Source organism: Euprymna scolopes, chromosome 30, assembly GCF_053919585.1.
Source record: "Euprymna scolopes isolate OS-2025 chromosome 30, ASM5391958v1, whole genome shotgun sequence".
Taxonomy (NCBI): Eukaryota; Metazoa; Mollusca; class Cephalopoda; order Sepiida; family Sepiolidae; genus Euprymna; species Euprymna scolopes.
Window position 1 is genome coordinate 10,758,048 of NC_136511.1, and position 13,653 is coordinate 10,771,700.

General features: G+C 33.8%; 1 protein-coding gene across 6 annotated transcripts in view; it reads right to left on the reverse strand.

The window, feature by feature from the left end:
- LOC145254652 (inositol 1,4,5-trisphosphate-gated calcium channel ITPR3-like) overlaps positions 1-13,653 on the reverse strand; it is a 1,190,449-nt gene that overhangs the window by 33,212 nt on the left and 1,143,584 nt on the right. For all 6 annotated transcript variants that reach the window (XM_080113294.1, XM_080113292.1, XM_080113293.1 and 3 more), the window contains 2 exons: positions 12,137-12,259; positions 4,794-4,955 (listed from right to left, as the gene is read on the reverse strand). In XM_080113294.1, coding sequence (XP_079969420.1) covers positions 4,794-4,955; positions 12,137-12,259 — 285 coding nt within the window. The remainder of the gene's footprint in view (positions 1-4,793; positions 4,956-12,136; positions 12,260-13,653) is intronic.

Here is a 13,653-nt window from a genome sequence, read left to right on the forward strand (position 1 = left end):
ATGTCGTTTGGGCAGGCCACATCAATAATTTGCCATTCATTGATCTTTTATTTTTATTTACTCACTAGGAGTAATCACACATTATTATTTATTCACTAGGAGTAATCATACATTATTATTTACTCACTAGGAGTAATCACACATTATTATTTACTCACTAGGAGTAATCACACATTATTATTTACTCACTAGGAGTAATCACACATTATTATTTATTCACTAGGAGTAATCACACATTATTATTTACTCACTAGGAGTAATCACACATTATTATTTATTCACTGGGAGTAATCACACATTATTATTTACTCACTAGGAGTAATCACACATTATTATTTACTCACTAGGAGTAATCACACATTATTCACTAGGAGTAATCACACATTATTATTTATTCACTAGGAGTAATCACACATTATTATTTACTCACTAGGAGTAATCACACATTATTATTTATTCACTGGGAGTAATCACACATTATTATTTATTCACTGGGAGTAATCACACATTATTATTTACTCACTAGGAGTAATCACACATTATTATTTACTCACTAGGAGTAATCACACATTATTATTTACTCACTAGGAGTAATCACACATTATTATTTACTCACTAGGAGTAATCACACATTATTCACTAGGAGTAATCACACATTATTATTTACTCACTAGGAGTAATCACACATTATTATTTACTCACTAGGAGTAATCACACATTATTATTTACTCACTAGGAGTAATCACACAGGCCATCATCAAAGATTTCTCTTTGAGAACAACTTGTGGCATTCTCTAGAGTTTGAGTGATAACAAGTCTCCCCAGATTTCCAGTACTCTCCATTTCTGTCGATAACCATTACAGATGGATTTGCATTATCGTAGCAGCCGTTTACCATTGATTTCTCGTTGTCGGCGACAATTAGTCTTCACTGGAATTAGAGTGTGCAACAAGTCTCCTCAAGGCCTCAGTCCTCTTTGCACTCGTTCAGCGGAGGTCTGGCTAGTGCTTTCTCTCCTCGGTCTTTTCATCCTCCTTGCCCCTCCTCGCTTTGGTGTGGTGTCAGTTTTTGGTAACACAGAAGAAATATTCCAGTTTTCGTGATTCCATGTGATGCTCCTTTGTGTTTTATAGCTGTGGCATGTTCTGAATATCCAGTTTGTGTATGTAGTTCATGCGTATTAATCTCCGCATTCAAGGGCTTTCCTTAATATTTCAGAAGCTTTCATTACTGTTATCCGTATTATCTTATCAGCCATCCCTCTGATTCCGATCTCTCTCAATCTCCTTTCAAAATTTTTTGGTATTGTTCCTAGCGCTCCTACTATTAGTGGTGTTATCCTGAATTTTTTCATCTTCCATATTCCTTTGAGCTCTCTGGCCAGTTCAGTGTATCTGTTCCGCTTCTCAGGCTTCTTGATCTCCACTCTATGTTCTGCAAAATCTATAATCTGAAAGGTTTTTCCCTTGTTGCTATGAAATCCTGTCGTCTTGCTTGGATGGATTTATCCGTTTGTATATCCATGTCCCATAGGACTTTGTAACTTTCATTTTTCAGTTCTACTACCGGATTATGATTGCACCATTTGATTGGATGTTCAAGATTTCGTTTTCTGCAAAATTCCAAGTGTAGTGCCTTCCCCACTTGATCATGTCTATTATATTATTTTGAGGCATTCGCTTAATATGTCGTTCATTGTTTCGTCTCTCTGTCCGCAGTCTACAGTTGCTGTTTTCTTGTCGATCCTTGTTCTAATCGCGTTTTCTTGTGCGGCTGGGTGGCTGTCATTACGGATTCAGTTTCTTTTTTCCTTTGTGTAGCCATGTTCAAGTGTTTTCATTAGACTCATCTTTTGTCATCCTTATGAATCGCCCATGTAGTTGTTTCTCTTCTAATTTTTTTCTCGTCTTATCCGTTGTTTTTTTCTGTTTTTGTTTTGTTCGTTTTTTCAGTGATTTTGTTGCAGTAATTATTTTTTTTTCAGTATTTTGCATTGTGTATTTTTCTCATTCTTTTCTTGTGTCGCAGTCGTTCATACGAGCCAGTCCTCTTCCACTGTCTTTTCTTTTCACATAGAATCGTTCAGGTGGATGTAGTGCATTGTGTATCTGGTTTCCTGGTCTTCTGTTTCCCGGTCTTCTGTTTCCTGGTCTTCTGGTCGAGATGTCTCAGTTCTTCTTTGGTCTAACCTATAAATGGTCCAGAGTATCTTACTAGTAACACTGCCCATGTGTTTATGTCTTTAATTAGATTTCTACTAAGTATTCCTTTCCATTGTTCTCTTCAATTTCTGTTGTTTTGACGATTTCTGCCTCCAGAAAAACCAAATACTTGCAACTACCATGTTCACCTAGTGTCCTCATCTCTGCTTGGTTGGGTAGTATCATACCTTCTATTGCTTCCAGCTTTCCCCTTCTCATGAGCAGGAGCGCACACTTTTCCATACCGAATTCTAATCGGATAACCTGACTGAAGAATCTGGTTGTATTTATTAGTGTCTCTAACCCCTTCTTGGTTTTTGCAAATAACTTCAGGTCATCCATGCACATTAGGTGGTCCATTCTTTCATCTGTATGGGTGAACTTCTGTCTGACTTGCCATTTTCTTAGTATGTTGTTAAGGGGCATCATATCCATGATGGATAGTAATGGTGATAGGGAATTCCCTTCGAAGATATCTCTTTGTATTTCATCTCTGTTATCTCCATCAGCTGTCAGTTCAATAATAATAATAATAATAATAATAATAATAATAATAATAATAATAATAATTATTATTATTATTATTATTATTATTATTATTGTTATTGTTATTGTTATTATTATTATTATTGTTATTGTTATTGTTGTTGTTATTATTATTATTATTTAAAAATTTTTTTTACTCACTATGAGTTTCACACAAGCCATTATCAAAGACTGCTCTTTGAGAACAATTTGTGGTATTCCCTGGAGTCTGAGTGACAAGTCTCCCTAGATTTCTAGTACTCTCCAGCTCTTTCAATAACCTTTGAAAAAGAATTTGCGTTATCGCAACAGTCGGCTACTATTGATTTCTCGTTGGAAGCGACCATTTGTCTTCACTAGAATTTTGGTGGCAATAAACCTCCCCAAGACCTCTTTGCACTCATCCAGCGGAGGTCCTTATTATTATTATTATTATTATTATTATTATTATTATTATTATTATTATTATTATTATTATTATTATAAGTAGTAGCAGTAGTAGTATTGTTGATTCTGATCGTGCTTATTTCGATTAACAATTTTTTGTTTGAGCCGAAATATGTTCATCTGAATTTAAAAGTTAAAAACCGCAATAACTTTCTAGTTAACTAGGCTATTGAGGCTCAATATATAATAATATGTAAATTATATAAATAATATACATATATATAATAATATGTAAATTATATAAATATCATAAATATATATAATAATATATAAATTATATAAATAATATAAATATATATAATAATATGTAAATTATATAAATAATATAAATATATATAATAATATATATATTATATAAATAATATAAATATATATAATAATATGTAAATTATATAAATAATATAAATATATATAATAATATATAAATTATATAAATAATATAAATATATATAATAATATATAAATTTTATAAATAATATGAATTATTAATATCTAATTCCAGAAAATTAACAAATAGAAAAGAGAAAATAGACATCAATAAATATATTTTTATTATCCAGTAAAAACGTCCGAAAAGTTAAGCCTCCTATTTTTAAACCCAAAAGGTTGAATAACTACAAAGACGGAAGTGTTACCACTAAAACGAGAGACCTTTTGTACTGCAGAATTTATTTCTCTACATATGTTGTATTATGAGTCCGGATAATACTCTAACATATAGTCACCATAATCCTCAATGCACATTTGCCAGGAATTTAATAACGCATCTCTGCTTCTGACGCACGTCCATAACAGGGGTTGTTTTCTTAGAGTCTCACACCATAAATATCTGCAACAGAGAGATGAAACACGGGTCATTAATGCATCAGTTCAGTAATCTTAATGCAATTTTCAATCCTCTCTGATCTATTGGGGGTATTACTTTTTGAACGCTCCCTCATATATATATATATATATATATATATATATATATATATATATATATATATATATATATATATATATATATATATATATATATATTCCAAAAGTAATACCCCCAATATTTTATTATGCCGAGTTCGAATCGTTCGACTGGTGTTAATCGTGACACCCTGCACTGAAGATTCCCGAAAGGATGAAACACTAGTGTCTGTAGGTATTTAATTATTATAGTAAAAAAAAAAAAAAAAAAATAAATAATTATGACAGCCCCTTTAAGAAACCTGTTTCTTATCGTTGAGCACTTTCAGTTAAATTAAAATCGGTCAATTTAGCTCTTATGCATAGATCATCGTATAACGATTAGATCACTGTCTGTCTGGCGTAATGAACATTTAAAATTAAAATGTTTAAATTCAACATTATTTCACGCGGTTAATGGTAGCCGAATGGATACGGTCTTTGCTAATCGAGCCAGAGATGGCTCGTGTTGCCGAGTTCGAATCGTTCGACTGGTGTTAATCGTGACACCCTGCACTGAAGATTCCTGAAAGGATGAAATACTAGTGTCTGTAGGTATTTAATTATTATAGTAAAAAAAAAAATTATTATATATATATATATATATATATATATATAAAAGGAGAGAGAGAGAGAGAGAGAAGGAGAGAAAAAGAAAGCGAGCGAGCGAGACTTACTTGAAGAACGTGATTATGTTCTTTGGGTTTGGAAGACTCGGATGGTTACACACGAAGTAGCTTATTAGAACCAGCATTGAAAAGAAGTTATGCATTCCGCCCATAACATAAATGGCAATCGTATACTGCTCTTGGGTGAGCGTTGTTATATCTGGCACGGCACTGTAGAAAGAGAAAAAGAAATTGTTATCGATGGGTCACCACTTATGAAGGCCCAGAGCCACTCGAAAATTGAGACAGTAAAATTAAACGATGATCACCACCACAAGAGCATTAGAACTATGAATGAAACGGGCAAAAGATTACTTTAAAGGAACACTTATTTGTTTACATTAGACTTGAAGATGACTATGCTGTGATCGATTGGGAAGGAAATATTGATAAAATCCTCATTTTTCTCCATTTTAAAAATAGCTTTCTAAATAGAAATCCATTCTTAATATAATAATCTAAATCTTTCTGACAGTCTTCACTTCGGCATTTTCCGGCTGCTTACGTAACAATCGGAAGATGCCGACGTTAAATTGTGGAAGATTGAGCCGTAAACCATTTCCAATAACTAAGATAAATGCAGTTCCTTGATAGAATCTTCCAAGAATATTCTTGGACATTAAAATAAGAAAGACATCTTTCCAATTCCTTCAAGAAAATCGTATATAAACATTCTCAGCAACATCTTATTACGCCTCGAGTGAACACATTTCAAGAGTTCAACACCAATTATCTTCACCTCGGTTTTTCTCCATTCATTTGCTCAATTCCCCTAGAGATTTCATAAGTAGTTTGTTGATTAGTGAGTTAATTTGTAATGAGGGTCTGATCGATTTCATATATCATTCCGTTATCAACAATAACTTATTGATTAAAGAATTCTTGAAGTCATCTTTTAATCGAATTGAAATGATAGAAAGAAACCATGAAAGTTTTTCAGGTCATGAGAATCTGCATCCCGCTCCATTACAAATGCTAATTTCAAATTCTTAATTTTTATTACTAAAAAATCATAGCTTATCAAGGCCCAACGGTCACTCGAGGATAAGTGTTGAATAGATTTTTATTTAACCCTTTATGACCCGAATTATGATGTAGATAATTAAAAAAAAATTATTGTTAATTTCAATTAGTTTAAAGTATAATGATACTATTGATTGTCTTCAAACTGGAAAAAATTATGAAGATCAATAGTTAAACTACCACTGAGAATGTTTGCATTTCATAAACTTCCCTTGATTATTATCCATAGTGCCTGAAAAAATGTGTTTATGACAACAAACGAAATCATCACCCTCTAAGACAGATGGCGGCATACTGAATGTATACAATGAACAGTGGCAATCTGGAGGTATCTGCTAGTTATCTAAATACTGCTTGAATACATTTCTACTATATTTATGTCGTTATATTCATTTATTTACGACTGAATGAATTAGTTCAACTAGTTCATAAAAGGTTAAAGTCGCCTGACACATGCCAGTATGTCAAATGAACGTTTAAGCAAATAAAAGTCTTGAACAGTTTTCAAGTTTTCAGTGAACTTAAAATGAATGCCACTACGGGAAGGTTGAAAACAATGTGTGGAATCGACAGCAGATTATTCAATTTATCCAAAACGATGATTCAACAAGTATTTGTTTACATAAGACTTAAGAACGAATATGTTGTTGGTTAAGAAAATAAACTTGTGTTATTCATTTACTGTTCATTTTATATTAATGTCAAACCAAAGTTCATTTGTTATTAATTTAATATTAATCTCAAACCAAAACTCATTTATAGTGAGGCAGGTTATCTCAATATTTCATAAGAATCTTTCACTTAGTGATACAAGCACCAAGTGAAAGATGGTTTCAGCAATCTGCCCCACTAATACTATTAATTTCTAAGACAAAAACATTTTTTTATTGAAAATCTGCTTCGTTTTTGATAAAGATAGAGATAGAAGTGCATCATTCAAATTGCTTCAGGAAAATCGTATGCAAACATTCTCTGCAGCATCTCGTTTCGATTCGAGTCAACACATTTCAAGGGTTGGACACTAATTATCTAGCTTTGAAATTTAACCATTTTCCATCGTGAAATTTTAAATACTAAATTATGATATATATATATATATATATATATATATATATATATATATATATATGTATACATCCAGGATTGAAATGTTCAAATGTAAGGGGCTAATGAATACAACGAGGTTGTTAGATAGTGCTCGAAACAAGGGAATTTTTTTATTATTTATTCGAAGATAAAGTTATATTTGGTCGCTACAAACAGACACTTGTTTCAATGAGACTTCGTCGGCTGGCCCTGAATCATTCGACGCTATAGAAGAAAGGAAAAAAACTAAGATCTTTTAAAAAAAAAGGGACTATAAAAGTTACGAACTCTCGAAAAAAAAAAGGATAAAAATAGAGAAATAGTATTTCAACGTTTTTGGAAAATCGTTCAAAAATTATCACAACTGGATTTATAGACATAAATTTGAAATTATTAAATTTTTTCTCCCTTTATTTGCTCGATAACTCTAGTTCATAAGCAGTTTGTTGATTAGTTAGTCAATTCGTAATGGGGAGTGATAGAAAAAAAAATACGACGAAAGTTTTTTAAAGTCTTAGGAACCAACATCACGCCTCATTGCGGATGATTATTTCCAAATTTTTATTTGTTTTACTAATGGGTCACCGCTTATCAAGCAACTCGAGGATAAAGAAATTTTTAGTTGAATAATGAATGCCACAACAACAGGATGGCAAATAATTAGTAGAATTGGCAAACAAATTCCTTAAGAAGTCGGATCAACAAAGAATGATCAGACCTTTGAAAAACGTCTTCTTGCATTAACATGATTCCAGTAATGTTTCTCTCTCCATTATTGCACCCTCTATTGCAATAAACCCATTTTTTCTTTCTTTCTTATACTAACGTGTAAGTCATTATTTCAATTCAGTAATGACTATGTCTGTTGTACCTCTCTTTCACGGATGCATAAAAAGAAAGTGATAAGCAGTAATAATAAATAAGATTGTACATAGATTTATAAAATGAATAGCTTTAAGTCTCCAAGGATTCATACTAGAATTGTCCTGAAGGACCCATGGCATAAGGGATAAAGTACAAGGTTAGACTCAGTTGTAAGTGCACTCCTCTAGAGGTTGAATGCTCAATCCTTACAGTAGCGATACCAAGAATACAATTGCGAATTACCTGAGATTTCTACTCAGCCGTGGCTGAAAGAACGAGAGCATACTACCCCCGTAGATTAAGTAAAGGGTTCCTGAATTCAACAGAAATATTCCCGAGTTCACCAAGATACACCAGAAGTTACATCGGCCGAAACGTTATGAGAATAATGTAGACGCCATAGCGTATACTTTACTTCCACCTATACTGTATTGTACTTATCAAAAATGACGTTACTTGCATCTATTGAATACACATAACCCTTCTGCCATCTAAAATATTCAGAGCTTATACAACAATTTTTAATTAATTCGTAATATCAAGCCATTCTGTAACGCATTATCCTATTCCTAAGCCAACATAAAAATAAAAGGAAGAAAGTTTTATTTTACTTTTTATTTTTTACTTATTTATTTATTTTCTCAATTATAAATTTAAAGGAAAAAATATTAAGCCATATTAACTCCTTCCAACAGACCTGTTTGCAAATATAGCTGCTTCAACTGCATGAAATCTTACTCATCCCCTCCTCCAGTAACAATGAAATAGCAATGTTCCGTAATCAGCTGGTACCACAACACATAACTTCTCTATATCTTATTCTCTATCACAGATTGTTACGTTTCCAACCCGTTTCGCAGGCAAGCAAGAACAACACGCATCACTTCTAGATCTGTTTCTGACCACAATTCCCGATGACTGTGTTACGAGTGCCCACAGCCCTCTTGGGAACGCCGATCATGCAATGGTAATGGTTGAAATGACCATAAACTCTCGAGCCCAAACTGAAGAGCCACTGCTCAAAACAACGAGATATTATAAAAATGCTGACTGGAAAGCCTTCAGGGACCTCATCAGGGACGCTCCATGGCAAAATATCTTTTCACTTCCTGCTGAACATTGCACAAATGAGACCACTAAATGGTTCAAAACTGCAATTGAAGCACATGTTCCCACACGCAAATTCTATAGTAAACCCCATTCTCCCAAATGGTTTACATCAACTTGTGCAGCTGCCATAGCGCAAAGGCAGCATGCAAACCGCAAATTTAACCAACATATGTCAAGTTCAAACAGACAGAAGTACATAGAAGCCAGAAATAATCGTAAGAAAGAAATAGCGACAGCTAAGAGAGAATTTACTGAAACCACCCAAAAACGCATCGCAGCACAGGAATTAGGAACCCGAGACTTCTGGAAAATCTACAACAGTGTAGTAAATAATGGGCAATCAACTAACCCCCCACTATCCAACAATAATGAGGTTGTTTGCTCAGCAACTGAGAAGGCTAACATGCTTGCCAGATGGTTTGCCTCCAACTCCACACTGAACTCTGCTAAGCACCACCTCCCTGACTTTCCTTTGCAGAGATACGCCACACTAAACGATCTGAAAATCACCCCTGCTCAGGTGCAGCTATCATAAGAAAGCTTGACACTGCAAAAACATGTGGACCTGATCTCATCCCGGCTGTGCTATTAAAAAAGTGCACCGCCGAAGTAGCTCCAGTTCTCTCCAAACTTTACAACAAATGCTTTAATGAATCTTGCTTTCCTGCCTACTGGAAAACTGCTTCTGTAGTGCCAGTTTCCAAGAATTCTGGCGAAAGAACTAACCAGTAAATTATCGCCCCATTAGCCTCCTCCTACTTTTCGCCAAAATATTTGAGACAATAATTAAGCAAGCTCTCGTCACTCACCTTACAGATGCTAAACTTCTGACTGACCAACAATATGGATTTAGGCAAGCCCGTTCCACAGCAGACATCCAAATTGTAATCTCAGAACGTATATACCAGCCACTGGACAAAGCGGGGGAGGGTAGAGCGGTAACTCTAGATATATCTAAGGCTTTTGACAGGGTATGGCATGAGGGTCTCCTCAAGAAGATTAGATCATACGGTATCACTGGAAGAATACATAACATAATTAGATCCTTCTTAGATAAGAGAAAAATCCAGGTTGTCCTTGATGGCCGTACATCTAAACAATATGATATAAATGCGGGAGTGCCTCAAGGGTCTATCCTTGAACCTCTGTTATTTCTAATATTCATAAATGACCTCCCTGACAAAATTATCTGTGAGATGGGTATGTATTCTGACGACACCACGCTCCATAACAGACACGACAGTAAAACAAATGGACACATATCTAAAGAAATGGCAGAAACGCTAGAGGAAGATCTCTGATTCGTAGTGGAATGGGGACAAAAATGGATGGTCACCTTCAATGTTGCCAAGACTAAACTTGTTTCCTTCAATAATTACAAGAAAACTTCCCTACCGCCAATAGCAATGGCCAATGACTCTTTATCTGAAAGTACATCTTTTAAACTCCCCAGCCTAACGTTCACAGGAAACATGAGTTGGGAAAAATTACATTGAGAACATTGCCAGGACCGCTACGAAGAAGGTGGGTTCTCTCTACCGTGCTAGAAAGCTATTAACGCCTGAAAGTATCCTATACCTCTATAAGGCCACCATTCGCCATGTATGGATTATTGTTTTCATATTTGGGCTGGTACATCTGCACTAGTCTCTCGCTCCTAGACAAGGTTCAAAAGAGAGTCGCCAATTTGATAGGTCCTTAATTGTCAGCTAAACTTCAGCCTCTATCACATCGACGAAATGTTGAAACCCTCTGTCTGTTCTACAAGTACTTTAACGGTGAATACTATGACGAACTGCAAGCACTTGTGTCCCCTCGACGTAAATACCCCCGACAAACCCAACAAGCAGCTAAATCCCACCCCTTCACATTAGAGATCCCTAGATACAAGAGAGCCTTCTATTCCAGTAGTTTCTTCCTCAGAACAGCTAGACTTTGGAATTCCCCTCCGGGTTCCTGCTTCCCCGACTGTACTGACATGCAGAAGTTCAAGTACAACGTGAACCGACATCTTGCTGCCCAACTTCCTACACAAGACCCCTGATGCTTTTGTCCCTGATAGTAGCCCCCTACAACAAAGTGGCAATGTGCCTTGTTTGGGGTGAAAATGTAATAAAAATAAAAGAAAGAATAAAACTCCACATGAGAATAGCAAATTCGAATACCCCCCCCCCCAAAAAAAATACAAAAAACAAACTGTTAGAAATAAAGATCGAAAAAGTCATCGAAAATGTTACCGAAAAATCGATCGAAAAATTCACCGAAAAAATGATGGAAAACATCTAGTGTGGAAGTTTTAGTTATTTATGGCGCTCGTATAATTCGTGCGGAAAATTCAGCTAGACTCTCTCTCTCTCTCTCTCTCTCTCTCTCTCTCTCTCTCTCTCTCTCTCTTTCTAATCGGCCCAAATCAATAATAGTTAGGCGACAAAGATGTACTTACTGTAGCGGATATACACGGTAAACGGTGTTTATTTTTTGTGGGGGAAATGAACAGAAATTACTTAAGAATAATTGCTTTTGCTTTCACCATGTCTTTTTTGAGACACGTGATGTCATATCCGTTTTAATACATTCTCATAATCTATGTAATTTTCAACACACGCATAGTTGACCTCTGTTAACAAAATGAACAAACTATGTCAACACCTTGCGTGATCCAATGGCGTGTTGAGAGGGGGTGTGATCGGCGAGACTATGGTTGTGACTCCCGGGCATCCAAATTTAGGCGGATGCAATCACTTATACATATCCTTCTGCGGTGATTCTCCTCGACTTAGGGAATTTCGCTCTGTAATTAAAATGTTTTAAGCAATACCTTCAAAAATACTTGAGACACAACTGACGAGAGACAGTGAAACATTTATGCAGCTTGATCATTGTTCCAAATTACTGACCGGTGAAGAAAAGATAGATAGATAGATAGATAGATAGATAGAGAGAGAGAGAGAGAGAGAGAGAGAGAGAGAGAGAGAGAGAGAGAGAGAGAGAAAGAGAGAGATCGAAATCATTAATTAATTATATCTTATCATTCCGTATCCTTATATGTGCTTCTTATAATACGACTAATAATAAAAATTTCAGTGTATCTCTTTTATAGCCATGTGACGTCATATTCGTTTCTAGTACATTCCCACATATTAAGCAATGTTCATCCCTAATCCTTCAGAAGTTTTACATGTCCTGTTATTCGCAACTAAGTAAATTATATTCAAAGGGATGCACTTGCTCAATATCAAACGCAGTGGAAGTCAGGTAAATATATTTACTTGTAGATTTCAGGGAATAATGTGGAATTTCCTTTCTGCAGAGAAGCCTTCGCGTTCCAGGTGACTAACATCATGATGTTGATAGCGAAGCTAAGCACCGTGACCATGTGGTTCCAGAAGAGCCTGAAATCGAAGAATTTGAAGATGATAAATATCAAACCTGATTAGGACACACACACACACACACACACACACACACACACACACACACACACACACACACACACACACACACACACATATATATAAATATATATGTATATAAATATATATATATGAATGGAAATGTATAAAAAAGAATACGAAAATTGGTGACGTGCAGGAATACAAAATAATATGAAAAAAAAAAAATTAAAAAACTTTTTTTTACAGGTACATAATATTCGACCGATTCTTCAGTCTTCATCGGTGTAGTGAAAGTATGGGCATGCACGGGGAAAAGGGGAATGGAAAAGGAAGGAAGGAAGAGGAGAAGGAGGAGAAGGAGAAGGAGGTATAGCCAATGAGAAGGTGCCACCTCAGTTTTAAATATATACACATATGCACACATGCACACAGTACATATACACATATAAACGAAAAATTAAAAACGAAACAGTAAATAAAAATGAGAAACGCGCCTTTAACTGTCCAATCTTTTGAATTCTAACGATATTCCAAGAGAGAACAAGAATTCAAAGGATATAAGACATATAAGTATATATATATATATATATATATATATATATATATATATATATATATTTCTCTCTCTCTCTCTCTCTCTCTCTCTATATATATATATATATATATATATATATATATATATATATAGACTATTATACAAACATTATTGGTTACATATGTGTATAAATGTTTCAGTAGGATCCCAATTCAAAGAGACCACTATATATAAGTATATATATATATATATATATATATATATATATATATAAAAATATATATATATATATATATAAATATATATATAAATATATATATATATAAATAAATATATATATATTAAGAAATATATATATATATATAAATAAATATATATCAATATATATATAAATATATATATATAAATATATATAAATATATATATGAATATATATATGTAAATATATACAAATATATATATAAATATATATATATATAAATATATATATAAATATATATAAATATATATATATAAATATATATATATAAATATATATATAAATATATATATATATATATATATATATATATATATATATAAATTTACAAGGTTGGATGGAACACTGGATATGCATGCTAATGTTTTGGACAAATGGTCGGTATAAACCACATTCCTCGTCAGGCGATTTAATAAATCCACAGAGGAAACTAGTTCTCAAACCTCAAAATATATATGAACTGGTTTCTTCTGTGGAAAGCAACCATTTTAGTCGACTGCCAAGGATTTGTGGTTTTAACTGATCATCTGCCTGAAACAGTAGCATGTGCAGTGTCGCGACCTTGTAAAATTGTTAATGAAAATATATCTTGCTTTT